The sequence below is a fragment of the Hoplias malabaricus genome, chromosome 13, assembly GCF_029633855.1.
Source record: "Hoplias malabaricus isolate fHopMal1 chromosome 13, fHopMal1.hap1, whole genome shotgun sequence".
In the NCBI taxonomy this organism is placed as follows: domain Eukaryota; kingdom Metazoa; phylum Chordata; class Actinopteri; order Characiformes; family Erythrinidae; genus Hoplias; species Hoplias malabaricus.
Window position 1 is genome coordinate 39,058,972 of NC_089812.1, and position 16,381 is coordinate 39,075,352.

Sequence of the window (16,381 nt, forward strand, 5' to 3'; positions counted from 1 at the left end):
GGCGGGTGGATCGCGGGGCCGAGGAAGGGGCAGAGGAGCCGCGGTGCGGGGCAGAGGATCGAGGCGCAGCACCGCCAGCGCCGTGGTGTACGATGACCACGAAAGCGAGGAGGAGGACGACGCCGTGAGCCTGGCTTCCGAGGAGGACGAGGACGTGGAAGAGGAGCCCATAACGGACGAGGAGGAGGAGGCCGTGGAAAACGAATCCGACTACCTGGAGGAGCTGGCCGTGGAAGAGCCGGAGGAGGACGATAACGGGAGCTGCTGCTCCGAGAGCAGCCACGGCAGCACCGCGGGTAAACACACGCAAGGGGCGAGAGAGGAGAGGATAATGGATAACCAGCCTCCGTCTTAGTCTCTGTGTTGAGCAGATACTAAACACCACAGTGAGCGCTGGAGTGGCTCCAGGCCGCTTTCATTAACATTCCCTCGGAGAAAACCGCGTTTCTTTCGGTGCAGCTCCAACTCTCAAAATGGAGAACGTTGAGGCCCAGCTGCAGACGCACACAAGCTAACGTTAACCGCCGAGCTACACCCAGCCTCTTAACATTTGGGGGAACCTGCCCGTTAGAGTAAACATGCCTGTGTCTTAAATTAGAGTAAATTATCACTCTCCTGCCGCGCCCTCCTCCGTACACTAAACAAAATACGAACATTATTTCCCAGCTATGAAAATAATCTTAGCGCGTCCACTTCGCCCATCTTAGCTCCCCGGCTAACGCTAATATGCTAACTCGCAATTTGAACTGTACACTATTTAAAAACAGACTCTCTTTTACGTGGAAGGTGTTTGTATTGAATACAGACACTATAATCATCTAAAGGCTAACGTTAGTAAATTATGCGCATGTAAATATTGTTAATTAAAATGCTAGGAGGCTAAGTTAGCCGAGGCACCTAATGCGGGCTCTTAATGAAGTGCTTAGAAAGTTTGCCTCAGAGTTCGCCGGCTGTTGGTGTTTCTCTTCAAATAACTGTAACGCAGTGGACGCCTTTATCAGATATCACGGAAACGAACCTTTCGTGTCGTATATTCTCATTCTATTATGGGATTTGGGTTCATTATAAGTCCAGAAAAGGCTCAGGGCTTTCACATTGTTAGTGTCGTTGTTAGGGTGTAGATTTGTGAGGTGGTGTTTAACACCGTTAACTCTCTCCCCCTCATCCTTTATCCTTTTATGTGGGTTTCTGGCGCTCTGTTTTTCTTTATTTCTTGTTTTTATTTCTTTTGCTCTCTCTCTCTCTCTCTCTCTCTCTCTCACACACACACACACACTCACACAGGGAGCCAGTTTTTTTTAAAACAGGCGCCAGTCTCATTCACCTGATTCTCTTGGGGGGGGGGATTCATATTGGATCAATGTTCAGCTCCAGGACGATTTTATTAAAACTGATTAAACATTGACATATTGCCAAAGAGATATACTCTTTCGGGTCTAGTTGACTGTTTATTTATTTGTGAGGTTAGATGTGATACCCAGGTCTTATTTACTGTTCTCTGTATGTACACAGTGGTCATTTTCTGAGGTTGGTTGATTCCTGAAGTAAATTCACGCAGATAAGAAGCAGTAGTGATTCTCACTTTATAAACTTGGGCATCTAGAGCAAACTCTTAAATGTATCAAACATTACCAAATTTTGTAATGTATATTTATTATAGTTAAAAATTTGTCAAAATGCCTGTGCTTTTAAAAACCTTGTCTGACAGCATTTATAATTACAGTGGTATTTATCGTGTAACATTTGGCTAAATACCTGCGTGTCATACCAAAATGCATTTAAAACATGTTTGGAAACAAGGACAGCTGAAAAAACATATTTCTCTTTATAAAGGGTGGCTTTAAACATGAAATAGCATGGATGTTTCATGCATGTATAAACAGAAAACTGAAATGTACAATTACAATCGTAAAAGTAAGCACTAAATTAGTATTACATGTTTAGGGCAGACATCTGTTCATATTTAGCTTCAGTTTAAACTCAACTGTTCACAGGATTTGTGCAGCATACTTTTTTGCCCTGCTCTGACGTGCAAAGTTTATCTGCTGTTTAGCAAACCCTGAGTTCCAGTTGCTATGTTAGTACAAGAGGATGCTGTATTCATAGAATGAAATGTTTGAATTCCAGATAGAATCTAGGATATGAACCAATGCATTTTACTTATAAGTTTGGAGGTGTATGGCCCTAAAAGCCTGGAATAGATTTATCATTGTGTGTGAAAGAAGGTTTAGTTGTTTAACTGCTAAATAAAGTAAGAAAAAAATGCTTATGTATAAATAACACTTACGTAAGACTATGAAAAAACAATTTCTGATAGTAATTTACTCTAATATTTCTGCCCTCCTTTTCTCTCTTCTTCTTCTGTTCTCCCCTGCAGGTCGGAGAAGGCGGAGGGGCCGTCGGCCACGTTCTCCCATCCTGGAGCAGAAAGAGATCCCTCTGCTGGAACTGCCTGCCTCTTCGGAAGACCTCCTCATCCCCGCCGAGGAGCTACTCAATGCCTCTTCCATTTACGAGGTCTTGCGTAACTTCAGCACGGTGCTGCGTCTGTCGCCCTTCCGTTTTGAGGACTTCTGTGCAGCCCTGGTGGGGCAGGAGCAGTGTACACTAATGGCAGAGACACACATCGCCCTACTGAAGGCTATCCTGCGCGAGGAGGATACATCTAACACCACCTTTGGCCCGGCTGACCTCAAAGACAGTATCAACTCCACACTCTACTTTATCGACGGCATGACTTGGCCGGAGGTGTTGCGGGCTTACTGCGAAAGTGACCCTGAGTACCGGGATGTTCTGCCGCATCTGGAGGCTGAGGAATACCCCTTTGGGCCACTGGAGAGCAAAGTGAAGGTGTTACAGTTCCTAGTGGACCAGTTCCTGACCACTAACCTGGCACGTGAGGAGTTGATGTCAGAGGGTGTGGTGCAGTATGATGATCATTGCCGTGTGTGCCACCGGCTCGGTGACCTGCTGTGCTGCGAGACCTGCTCTGCTGTGTACCACCTGGAGTGTGTGAAGCCTCCTCTGGAGGAGGTGCCTGAGGATGAGTGGCAGTGTGAAGTTTGTGTTGCGCACAAAGTGCCTGGCGTCACTGACTGTATAATGGAAGTTCAGAAGAGCCGGCCATACCTACGGCAAGAGCCCATTGGCTATGACCGACACCAGAGGAAGTACTGGTTCTTGAACCGAAGGATCATTGTGTAAGTTTCTTTCTTTTGTGGTAATTTTCACTGTATTTGCAACATTTTTTGTTGTTTGGTTTCTCAGTCCAGTGCTTGTGCCTCATCTGGTGGTACACGGTTCTGTACAAGGTATTCATTAAAGTGATATAGGTGGAGCAGGGCACAACCTTATCTTCCTCAAATAATTTTCAAACTTTTAAGCAAGTTCTTTATTAGCTATAAAAACCTTGCAAATACATTTTAACAGTTTTCTTCAAAAGGATGTTATCTGGTAACACAATGAAGAACACCGTTTAATACAGTTCTATGAAGTCAAACCAAACAAATCTCCAACCCAGATACTTAAAAAGGTATTTTTTTCAAATGAATATGGTCAGTGATGGCCATTTTGAATTTAATAAAAGTTGTACAAAAGAAGGGGAAACATCATAAATTGTATAAAACCAAAACAATAGGTTATGTTTTTATATGGGGACATACAGGTGCTGGTCATAAAATTGGAATATGATGAAAAAGTTGATTTATTTCAGAAATTCCATTCAAAAAAGTGAAACCTGTGTATTATACTCATTCATTACACACAGAGCGATATATCTCAAGTGTTTATTTCTTTTAATTTGATGATTATAACTGACAACTAATGAGAACCCCAAATTCAGTCTCTCAGAAAATTAGAATATTACTGAAGGCCAATAGAAAAAAAGGGTTTTTAGAAACGCTGGCCGACTGAAAAGTATGAGCATGTACAGCACTCAGTACTTAGTTGGGGCTCTTTTTGCCTGAATCACTGCAGCAGTGCGGCGTGACATGGAGTCGATCGGTCTGTGGCCCTGCTCAGGTGTTATATGAGAGCCCAGGTTGCTCTGATAGTGGCCTTCAGCTCTTCTGCATTGTTGGATTTGACATATTGCATCTTCCTCTTCACAATACTCCATAGATTTTCTATGGGGTTAAGGTCAGGTGAGTTTGCTCGCCAATTAAGAACGGGGAGACCATGGTCCTTAAACCAGCTCCTGGTAGCTTTGGCACTGTGTGTAGGTGCCGAGTCCTGTGAGAAAATTAAACCTGCATCTCTATAAAGTTGGTCAGCAGCAGGAAGCATGAAGTGCTCTAAAACTTCCTGGTAGATGGCTGTGTTGACATTTGACCTCAGAAAACACAGTGGACCAACACCAGCAGATGACATGGTGCCCCAAACCATCACTGACTGTGGAAACTTTACACTGGACCTCAGTTAACATGGATTCTGTGCCTCTCCTCTCTTCCTCCATGCTCTGGAACCTTGATTTCCAAAGGAAATGCAAAATTTACTTTCATCAACTGTGGACCACTCGGCAGCAGTCCAATCTTTAGCCCAGGGGCGAGACGCTTCTGACTCTGTCTCTTGTTTGAGAGTGTCTTCACACAAGGAATGCGACGCTGAAACCCATGTCTTACAGACGTCTGTGTGGTGGTGGTTCTTGAAGCACTGACTCCAGCTGCAGTCCAGTCTTTGTGAATCTCCACATTTTTGAATGGGTTTTGTTTCACAGTCGTCTCCAGGATGTGGTTTTCCCTATTGCTTTTATATTTTTTCTACCACATCTTTTCCTTCCCTTTGCCTCTCTATTAATGAGCTTGGACACAGAGCTCTGTGAACAGCCAGCTTCTTTGTGTCCTTTTGTGTCTTACTTTGCTCGTGTAAGGTGTCAATGGTTGTCAAATGAGTGTGTAGCCTACAGAACTAGACTGAGAGACCATTTAAAGGCTTTTTCAGGTGTTTTGAGTTAATTCACTGATTAGAGAGTGGCAGCAGGTGTCTTCAATATTGAACCTTTTCACAATGTTCTAATTTTCTGAGAAACTGAATTTGGGGTTTTCATTAGTTGTCAGTTATCATCAAATTAAAAGAAGTAAACACTTGAAATATATCAGTCTGTGTGTAATGAATGAGTGTAATACACAAGCTTCACTTTTTGAATGGAATTACTGAAATAAATCAACTTTTTCATTCATTCATTATCTGTAACCCTTATCCAGTTCAGGGTCACGGTGGGTCCAGAGCCTACCTGGAATCATTGGGCGCAAGGCGGGAATACACCCTGGAGGGGGCAACACAGACACACATTCACGCACACCTATGGACACTTGAGTCACCAATCCACCTACCAACGTGTGTTTTTGGACTGTGGGAGGAAACCGGAGCACCCGGAGGAAACCCACGCAGACACAGAGAACACACCACACTCCTCACAGACAGTCACCCGGAGGAAACCCATGCAAACACAGGGAGAACACACCACACTCCTCACAGACAGTCACCCGGAGGAAACCCACGCAGACACAGGGAGAACACACCACACTCCTCACAGACAGTCACCCGGAGCGGGAATCGAACCCACAACCTCCAGGTCCCTAGACACTAGACACTACCTCCTGCGCCACCGTGCCGCCCCAATTTTTTAATGATATTCCAATTTCATGACCAGCGCCTGTATGATCTCCTCTCAGCGTATTTTCCAAAGTTGAGTTGCAACGCTGCATTACTTTTAGCGATGCTTTGAAATTCATTTTCAAGTTTTATTAAACTTTCTCAACTAGAAAACTCTTACACCTTTTTAAGGAATGAGGCAGTGTTACGCCACTCTCGCTTTTAATCTGTTTGGCAATTAAAGTCAGTTACTCTAGATTCAGAGCTGGGTTAAATGTCCATATTTCCACTTATTTCAAGCACGTCATCCAGAAACTACAGGAAGTAATGTGCATAATACATAATGCAGAATTGCTTCAGTGAGGAAAAATGGACAAAAGAATGCTACTTTCTCTCCCCTCATACTCTACACTTCTTACTTTCAAGTTTATGTAGAAGACCATTCCCATCGACTAATCGGTTTCAGCCAAACAGCATGAAGACGGTGGGGAGACAGACACGTTAAAGTCATGTTTTTGATGGAAAAAAAACACTGGCAACTGACAACTAGGCCTGTGCAATATTGGCTTTTTCCTGATTATTATTTAAAAAATTAAGTTTTTAACAATTTAATTGCGCAGGAAAAAAAAACAAACTAAAAGCTTACAGCTACATTTGAAAGCTATTACTTTTGAACTGATACATGTTCTAATATTCTGGGTCACAAATAACTGAGCTGTCATGCATATTTGAGAGTTTTGTAGCTTTGTTGAAAATCTTTTTGCTGTGAATTTTTGTTAAACTACAGTTATCCTTCGCTACTTCGCGGGTTTTTTCAAGGGGGCTTTATTATTATTTCCATGTATTAGACTAGGGCTGTAGGTGACACAATATATCACTTACAAGTGTTGCTCATGTCCACATCCGAGTGAAATTTACTGACGCTAAAGCACAGCTTAGGAATGACTCTATTAAAGAATGCAAAGGGTGGGTTGTTAACAGCACATTTCTACTTTGCAGAAATTCATTTTTCGCGGGTGGTCTTGGAACGCATCCCCCGAGGGATCACTGTACTTCCAATAATTTCCAAATACTTGTGGAAAAGGCCACAAACACCTGAAGCCTGATTATTAATGCTTGTTATCCTTTTCTGCCTCTTTGACCGAGCTCGCCCATCGTTAGTAGTCTAGACACTTTTTTGCACAAGCCTTGGCGTTTTGATATTTTTAGCTGTTGTAGCCCACAGTAATGCTATACACTAACAGTTTTCACTCCTGACAGCTCTCACTCTCACGCACGTGGTTACTACCCCACTCTGACCCATTCGGAGTTCATAAACCAGTCCAGTGAATTGCTGAGAGCCCACAAGCCAAAACTTTTATGGCTAAAACAATTCTCAAACTACGGCAAAATATAATCCCTGGCAATTTTGCTGGATGTTGTCAGTGTGAGATTGTGAAAGTACTATTATAGATACTGTTACAACTGTTTGTTCTGAAATAAAATGGTATTTATATTATGTTTTAAAAAATAGATTTGGGCCAGTTTCATCCACAAGTATATATTTCAGTGCCTCACTGATTTCTTGTACCACATTTTGTGTGGAGGCTGTAGACTGGTGTGCTGTCTTTGCCTCAGAAGAGTGCTATATTAGAATTTTACCCAAGTCTGAACCCTGCATCCCTCTAACTATTGGCTGCTTACCCATCAGAACATGCTTTTATTGAAGCCACTGTTGTGGCACTACATAATGCCTAGAAATGAGTTGTCCCCTTGGACTAAATTTAACCTCTACATTAAGTTTTTTCTAAGAAATCTTAGTTTTTCTGGTGAGAAGTATTTCTGATTTCTAATATACTGTTTACACTTAAACATCCGTCAAGATGCTAGTGATATTTTAAAGTCAGTGTGTGTTGGAACGTACAAACAAGGTTGATTTGGTGACGATGTATGGGTCTGCTGTGTAGCTGATGGGCTGAGTACACTGCTATTTATTCCTTCTTTTTGCACAGCTCATTTTAAAGCTTCATAATCTTGATTTCCTATTTTTTTCCACATTATTTATGGAGGCAAACAATAAAATAATTAAGAGTTCAGTCCAGTGATCGCATAACGGTGTGGAGACTAGACCTCTTTCCAAGATAATTTAGTTGTCCTCTTGATTCTGTACCATATTTAAAGTGTTGTTTTTATATTTCTCTTTGCTTCATTTAGATTTGTAGATTATATTAATATTATATAATGTGCTTTTGTGTGAAATCAAGTGGAAAGCCCTACTGTATTGTAATTAACCTAAAGCTAAAACCCATTTTTATGGTATGAGAAGGAAGTGGATCCTTTATTTATTTATTTTTTAAAGCTTGCCGTTAACCTTTGTCTGCAATTACATGGAGGAATGAGACAGAAATTGAACGAGGTGTCTCAGTGGGTTTGTTCAGATTATGATTTTGTTTGTCTGTCTGTGGTGTGTGTGTGTGTGTGTGTGTGTGTGTGTGTGTGTGTGTGTCTGTGTATATATCTGGCTAACTTTGAAATCATGGGTTGTGGAATACCTCCATATTTCTGTGGAGGTTTTGTTTGGTGTCAAAATACGTTCTAAATGTTCTGAGAACCAAAAAACAGAATCCATAACCAATAAATGACATTTTGTAATGAGGAAAACTGTCATTAATATTCAGAGTTATAAAAACAGGTTTGTAATGAGAATATTTCTGTTTGTAATCGTCTATTTTAAGTTTAATATTCTTGAATAATCCTTTTTTGCTTTCATTCCGTCTTTTCTCGGTTCCCCGCCTCCAGAAGTTTCTCGCTTTTGACTTTTGACGGTGTCGGGATCTAGACAGTCATTGGCTGCTAAAGTTAAGCCCCGCCCACCCATCTGATTCTGCACACCCTAACCCTGATTGCAAAATGACTCTAAGCCTCTATGACGAACTGTGCATTACTAAAAGACATGATCGTTAAAATAGTTGATATGTTACCAGTGTTTGCCGGTCTGTCTTTTTCCAGTCAGGGTCAGATTGGCGCGCTCTTGCTGACGTAGCGGGGTGTGCAGAATGTGATGGGTGGGCGGGGTTTAACTTAAGCAGCCAATGAGTGTCTAGATGTCTATCAGCACTCCATGAAGTATCCACCTCTGCTAACCTTCTCTTATGACAGTCAATGCAGAAATATATATATACTGATTCTATATGGTTTTGCAATAAAAAAAAAAGTTCTGCTTTATGCAAAGTTCTCTCCATGTCAGTTTGAAGAACATTGCATAAATGTTATTTTAGCATACAAATTCGACTGTCTGTGAGGAGTGTGGTGTGTTCTCCCCGTGCTCCGGGTTCCTCCCACAGTCCAAAAACACACGTTGGTAGGTGGATTGGTGACTTAAGTGTCCGTAGGTGTGAGTGTGTGAGTGAATGTGTGTGTGTGTGTGTGTTGCCCTGTGAAGGACTGACGCCCCCTCCAGGGTGTATTCTCTAGGACTAGACTCTGGACTAGACAGGTAGACTCTGGACCCACCGCGACCCTGAATTGGATAAGGGTTACAGATAATGAATGAATGAATTTCATAAGAGAAAATGCTGAATTTTTTTGCATGTGTTTGTGTGTATATTAGTGAGGAGGACAGCGAGGCAGAAGTGGGAAAGAAGATCTGGTACTACAGCACTAAAGTGCAGCTTGGGGAGCTGATTGAGCTGCTGGATAAGGAGTTCTGGGAGAACGACCTGTGTGCTGTTCTGGAGGAACTGAGGGAGGAAGTCCATTCTCATATGGACATTACTGAGGAGCTCACTAACAAAGCCCGTGGCAACAACAAAGCTTATATTACCGTCGTCAATGGTAAGAAACTGAGTTCTAAACTATATTTTTTGTGTCATTGCTTTTTTAAGCCAGTGTGTTTTTCTTTTTTTATTTTGATTGTTTCTGTAAAAGTACATAAATGATTATTGCATTTTGTGTGTAGGCCACTCCTCTCTTTCTTTTGTTTTTTTAAATAGAAATATATATATTTAAGATGTGAAAATATGTACTTGTTAACAGCAAAAAAATGTACTTAAGGTGTGAAATACTTTGAGTGTGATTTGATGTTTATTACTTAATTATTAATGGAATTTTTAGTGTCCACGATGTTGTTGAAGATAAGTACTTATAGCATTTAAAGCTGCACCGTGTCATTTTTGGGCACTTTGACCTCTCTGGTGGTAATGTGCAAATACACACAAAATACAGAACAACACATTTGAAACATCGTTTTTTTTTTTCTTTAGACCTCTGTCATATTTTAATTTTGATCTCTTGAATATTCACATGGGCGGCACGGTGGTGCAGCAGGTAGGTGTCGCAGTCACACAACTCCAGGATCCTGGAGGTTGTGGATTCGATTCCCGCTCCGGGTGACTGTCTGTGAGGAGTGTGGTGTGTTCTCTCTGTGTCTGTGTGGGTTTCTTCCGGGTGACTGTCTGTGAGGAGTGTGGTGTGTTCTCTCTGTGTCTGTGTGGGTTTCCTCCGGGTGACTGTCTGTGAGGAGTGTGGTGTGTTCTCTCTGTGTCTGCGTGGGTTTCCTCCGGGTGACTGTCTGTGAGGAGTGTGGTGTGCTCTCTCTGTGTTTGTGTGGGTTTCCTCCGGGTGACTGTCTGTGAGGAGTGTGGTGTGCTCTCACTGTGTCTGTGTGGGTTTCCTCCGGGTGACTGTCTGTGAGGAGTGTGGTGTGCTCTCTCTGTGTCTGTGTGGGTTTCCTCCGGGTGACTGTCTGTGAGGAGTGTGGTGTGCTCTCTCTGTGTCTGTGTGGGTTTCCTCCAGGTGACTGTCTGTGAGGAGTGTGGTGTGTTCTCCCTGTGTCTGTGTGGGTTTCCTCCGGGTGACTGTCTGTGAGGAGTGTGGTGTGTTCTCCCTGTGTCTGTGTGGGTTTCCTCCGGGTGACTGTCTGTGAGGAGTGTGGTGTGCTCTCTCTGTGTCTGTGTGGGTTTCCTCCGGGTGCTCCGGTTTCCTCCCACAGTCCAAAATCACACGTTGGTAGGTGGATTGGCGACTCAAAAGTGTCCGTAGGGGTGTGTGTGTGTTGCCTTGTGAAGGACTGGCGCCCCCTCCAGGGTGTGTTCCCACCTTGCTGAATATTCACATGCCTATTCAAGTTTGAAATTTTCATCAAAAGCTCTTAATTGTACCTCAGAAAAATATTAAATAGAATTTGATGTGTAGGTACCTGTCATTTTGAAATGAAAATGGCTGTATGTTGGAGACATTGTTACTCTTGGTACTCATCACTGCCATTGTAAAAACTTAAAGTTTAGAATTTGTCATATATTTTTTTTTTTTTCCTCATACGGTCACAACACGGGGTGTAGGGGTGTGTCAGTTAGGTCAAGGATATAGAAATAGGAGCGGAGGTAAGTGCAGGAGACTTTATTAACAACCACAAGGGAACTAGACAAAGGGGTTAAACACAAGGACTAAACAGAACGAAGGGGCTAACACTAAACAAGAACAGAGCAAAGGGACTGAACACCAAACAAGAAGCTTTAAACATAGAACAAGACTACAAAACAGAGACATGAACCACAGACTGCAAACATACATACGTCTCCAATGATGCACAGACATGGACTATAAGACAATCACTCAAACAAGAAACACCTGGGAACTGATAACGAGGGGGAGGACCACAAAGGAGAGACAGAGAGAGGGTGGAGACAAGGAGTGAAACAGGAACAAAACAAAGAGCCATGTGCTAATAAACACATGACAAACAGGAAACAATGAGACGGACAAAGCAGGAAAACACTAGACAGGGCAAAACATGACACATACGCATCTCATATCTATAGTGCTTTTCCCCCTATGCTTTTACCTCATATTCCAGTCCTGTTTTAAAACTTGTTTTCTATTTGCAGTTAGAAAATCAAATTTATTTATACATTTATTTTTTCTTTGTGAAGTACAGGTAGTGACGCAGCCTGTAGGGGGCACCGTTGGAATCAGACTTGGTCAACCTATGCTCAGCTTGTTTCATTTGATTTAGATTAGACATGAATTTTATTTAGTAAACACGACCTGTGAAAGTCAGAGAGCTGCTTTTTTTTTCTTCGTGTGTGTGTGTGTGTGTGTGTGTGTGTGTGTGTGTGTGTGTGTGTGTGTGCCTCTCCTGAGGGTGAAAAATGTCAGGAGTTTACAGTGCTGCTTTCATGTTGTCATTAGCAGCAGTGAGAGTGACTCAGAACGACAAAGAGAAGACTCCCATGTGTATGAGCATTCTCTCTCATCCTCTGTTCATTCTGTTTCTGTTTCTTCACTCTCTTGGCCTCTAATTCTTGACCTAAACAATTGCTCTTTCTTTGTTTTTCTTTGTTTTTTTTTCTTTCTGTTCTTTTTTTTTCATCCTCTTCTCATCCACTACTTTCTTTTTTTTTGTTGGGATTTCTCAGTGTCTCTGTCTACTAACAGTGATCTGTTTTTATGTCAAATTTCCTATGAAGTGGCAAAGAAAGAATGATGTACACATTCTCCTGCTGAGAGATAAAAATAAAATCGGTTGAGTTTTAGTCAGACGAGACTGAACTTGGATTATGGGGCCTCAGGTCTGACAGAGAACCTGAGTTTGAAATATGTTTTAAATGATAAAGTAACGGCCTTCCTGCACGTTCAGCTACTTTGAGACTGGTTTACATTGCCGTGTTGATGCTACAGTCGATCCATCCGTGACCCAACATACACCCGTGCAGTCCCGAGAAGGCAGCCGCTCTGCTAGTTTGCCGCATTATTACACTGAGCTGCTAAAGAAATAAATATAACTTCTCTGCTATATATATTTACCACTATATACATTTTTTAAATATGTTTTAAGCCATGTTTACAGAAGCTTTAGGCTGTGCATTACACATTGGTCAGACTTCAGTAAGCGCTTTGGTCCAGAATAAACAACCTCATGCACGTTCACCTCATGCCATGTTTTGCCTTTCCACTCTGATTTCTTCAGAGTTAAAACTCGCGGATGGCCGCACCTGCCAATAAATCATTTTCCAGAGCTTCTACTAGTGGTGTGAGAGAAGTGAGTTCAATTGTTTTGGTGTTATCTGAACTTTGCAGGGCACGGCGTAAGCGTAATGAACCCCGTGCCCTTCACTACAATAAACTACTCTTCCCACAGATCTCGTCTGTTCAGGCTGAACCTGAAAAACCCTGTTATCATCATATGGTGAATTAAATAAAAAAAGGGAATGAATAAAGAAATGAAAAATAAAATCTTGTAAAATAATAGGATTTTTTTTTAATTAAATGAAAAAGCAATTTGAAATACACAAATTTAAAATAATGAAAAGGAGAAAATAAAGACGTGTTTTCGTTTAATTATTTGGTTGAATAATTGTTTACATGTTTTATCTGTCTAAGTGTTGGCAAGACACACTCCATGTGTCCCCCGCCCCCAGCGGTGTTGGGAAACTCTAATAGGCGTCTTGCCTGTGACGTAGATGGTGGACAACAACTCTAGAAGCTGCACTTAATTTAATGCAAAATGACGAAAAGGTGTGTTGTTTTTGGCTGCAATCATTCAATGTACAGTGGGACATCTGTGAACAAATGGCCCAAAGATCCCAAAATATCCAGAAAATGGACTACATTTGTCCACTTTAAACGGGCACTTTGGAAAGGACCATCCGCTCACTCCGTTATCTGTAGCTCATTTCACTGGCGCTTTTCCAACAATATGGGCATGTAAGGACACCAACGAAAGGTGTTGAAGAGCCTCTGTAACATGGAGGTAAACAGGGTAAGGACACTCACTTCGCCTGTTTTAGTTGGTGTTAGTTAACGTTAGCTTGACTCGCTAAACTCGGTGTCTCAGATTATACTCGGCTACGTAGCTGCATTACGGAGGTTTATAGTGTCGGAGGAATTCGAGTTCGACTTCGATCACATTTACAAGAATAACGGTACCTCTACATGTGAGTTTAGCTTATTGCTAGGCTATTGTCATGAATAATGTTGGTTATTTAGCTAGATACTGTCATAACAGTCAGTCATAACGGTGTTTTACCGCAGCGTTGTTCAGCTGTTGTCCACCAGTGACGTCACGGTCGCGTTCGAGAATTTCCGTAGAGAGCTCGGGTTTTTCCGTCAATTTAATAAAATTGTCAGTTTTAAAGCAAATTAAGCTGCCATTTTCATTTTAATTCATACTTATATCTGTCAGTAACTACAATAATGTGGAATATTCATGGAGATCCATTAACTGGTGCCTAGCCTTTAATGAAACAGGCACTCAGCCGACCCAGCTGCGGGTGAATAATGAGTGAGCAGTGTGAAGACATGATTTTACACTGCTATTTTGAAACTGTAACCTGTATCGGTTTTATGTCAGTAGCATTCTTAATGTGTATTGATCTTGTTGATTACTAGTGCTTTTGGTGAAGTACTGGTCTGTGTCATAGTCATATTTTGCCAGTGTTGAAGTTCACCTTCTTGTCTTCACTGAGAGAGCGGTCCCTGGATGTAGTATTCAAAGTGTGAAATGATGGTAAAGTCACTACTAATACAGGGTAAGCTCTTGCAGGTGTATTTCCCCATGGCTATTTTTAGACATGGAGGAGCTTGAAAGCAACCGGTTGTGTGTAGGAGTGAAATACGGAGATGCGACATCAAAAAGCTACATCATGATAGTGATTATCATGGCTTCTTAAGCTTCCCTGGTCTCTACAGGTCTTACCAAAGCGGTAACTTTGCATACATATTTTTTCTACATTTGAGTGATGCAGGAACCAGAATGAAAGTGTTGCATCCTTTAAAGGGGAACAGACATTTTGAACTAAAGTGCAGATTATACAGAAATGAGTCTAGAGGAGGATGGCTGCTTTCAGGAGAGGTTTAATCTGTGATGTAAAAGTTCTTGGTTGCTGTTTGGTAATCTGTCGATTTGTAAAAACTTTAACTAATTGTCCCTCTTACGTGACAGTATTCGTATTTCTCTCTGATTGTTGTGCTTGTTATGATCAGTTTAACCTTGTCTTTGCACAAACATGGGTTCGGCGCTGTGGTTGTAGAGACTTGGGCAAGGAGGAATAAAATGAGCCCTGTATAAGTTCAACACTGCTGATCACTTTAGTGATCAAATACAGGGCCGTTCTGTATTTTATAGGACGATGGCAACTCTAATACCTTCTCCTTGTACCTCAGCGCTGAATCCGACTCGCGTGAATATCTGAAAATGAAGCGTGTCCATGCACTCGCACGTGGGGAATTAGCTCTGGCTGACAAGGAGGTGCTTAGTCTTGGGTGAGCTGTGACTATCCCGTTTATCTGCAGTGTGAAAACATTTTTTTTTTCTCACTCTCTCGACCAATTACAGGGCATATAAATGAGAGACAGACAGATAAAATTGGAAAGACATTGGAACTTTTTATTATTTTAAACCTTTCTAATGCAATTGTATTATGGCACCACTTAAAAAAAAAATATATATATATATATAATATTTTTTTTTTAAGTAATATAAAATATTAATGAATTTCATTTTTGCGTTTGGCGGCATGGTGGCACAGCAAGTAGTGTTTCGCAGTGTTACACCTCCAGAGTCCAGGTGACTGTCTGTGAGGAGTGTGGTGTGTTCTCCCTGTGTCTGCGTGGGTTTCCTCCGGGTGACTGTCTGTGAGGAGTGTGGTGTGTTCTCCCTGTGTCTGTGTGGGTTTCCTCCGGGTGACTGTCTGTGAGGAGTGTGGTGTGTTCTCTCTGTGTCTGTGTGGGTTTCCTCCGGGTGACTGACTGTGAGGAGTGTGGTGTGTTCTCTCTGTGTCTGCGTGGGTTTCCTCCGGGCGACTGTCTGTGAGGAGTGTGGTGTGTTCTCCCCGTGACTGCGTGGGTTTCCTCCGGGTGCTGCGATTTCCTCCCATGGTCCTAAAATGCACGTTAGTAGGTGGATTAACGACTTAGTGTCCATATGGGTGCATGTGTGTGTCGTCCTGCGAAGGACTGGTCCCCCCTCCAGGCTGTGTTCCCACCTTGTGCCCAGTGACTCCGGGTTGGCTCCAGACCCACCGCGACACTGAACTAGATAAGGGTTACAGACTGAATTAAGAATATGTAAAAATCTTTTAAATTAAAACAGGTGTATTTTAAATGATTTGCAGTATAAACAATGACATTGAAATTTGTAGTTAATTTCTTTTCAATTAAAAGGATTTTTTCTTTCTTATAAAGTGTTATTTCTCTGATTTGATCAATTAAATAAACAGTATAATATTTGCATACAGCCCCTAATACGGCACGGCAGCTTCGTTAGTTTGCACTTCTTAGCAGTGGTCCCCTTAGGGCTGCTGTCTCTTAAGTGACTGGCTTCCAGACCAGATTGATGCTGCTGTAATAATGAACTGCTGGGAGGTTTTGCTCCTGCTCTGATGTATTGCCGCTATGTCCTTGTAGCCCGTAAGCCTGCTGTTCTCTGTGATGTTAAGTGTCAGCACTGTTGGGAGTAATATGTGAGTGAGATACTGTATGAATACAGTTTCTTGGCGTTCCCCAGGGAGGCTTGTTCATTTCTGTCACTTCTGTCGATCTGTGCTTTATCTGGATCTCTTAAGAAGAGAGAGAAAATCATTCCGATTTATTTGTGTGTGTTTCCAGAGGAGATCTTGGAGAGGTTGAAGGCTCGTCAGGACGCGGAGCAGGACGAGGAGAAACGGCAATCAACCGAGAAGGCCAAGCCGGGGTTAAAGATCGAGGAGGGGAATGAGGCAAATAATGCAGCCTCTTCTACCACCGATGATTTTCCTTTGCAGCAAGACTCGGGAGACTTGAATGTAGCGAGTGAGAAGACAGCAGTGGATGG

At 42.2% G+C, this 16,381-nt stretch overlaps 1 protein-coding gene across 7 annotated transcripts in view; it reads left to right on the plus strand.

Annotated features, from left to right (window-relative positions):
• bptf (bromodomain PHD finger transcription factor) overlaps positions 1–16,381 on the plus strand; it is a 47,469-nt gene that overhangs the window by 598 nt on the left and 30,490 nt on the right. For all 7 annotated transcript variants that reach the window (XM_066641606.1, XM_066641604.1, XM_066641605.1 and 4 more), the window contains exons 1-4: positions 1–296; positions 2,378–3,200; positions 9,182–9,405; positions 16,177–16,380. The exon at positions 1–296 is cut by the window's left edge. In XM_066641606.1, the coding sequence (XP_066497703.1) occupies positions 1–296; positions 2,378–3,200; positions 9,182–9,405; positions 16,177–16,380 (1,547 nt within the window). The remainder of the gene's footprint in view (positions 297–2,377; positions 3,201–9,181; positions 9,406–16,176; position 16,381) is intronic.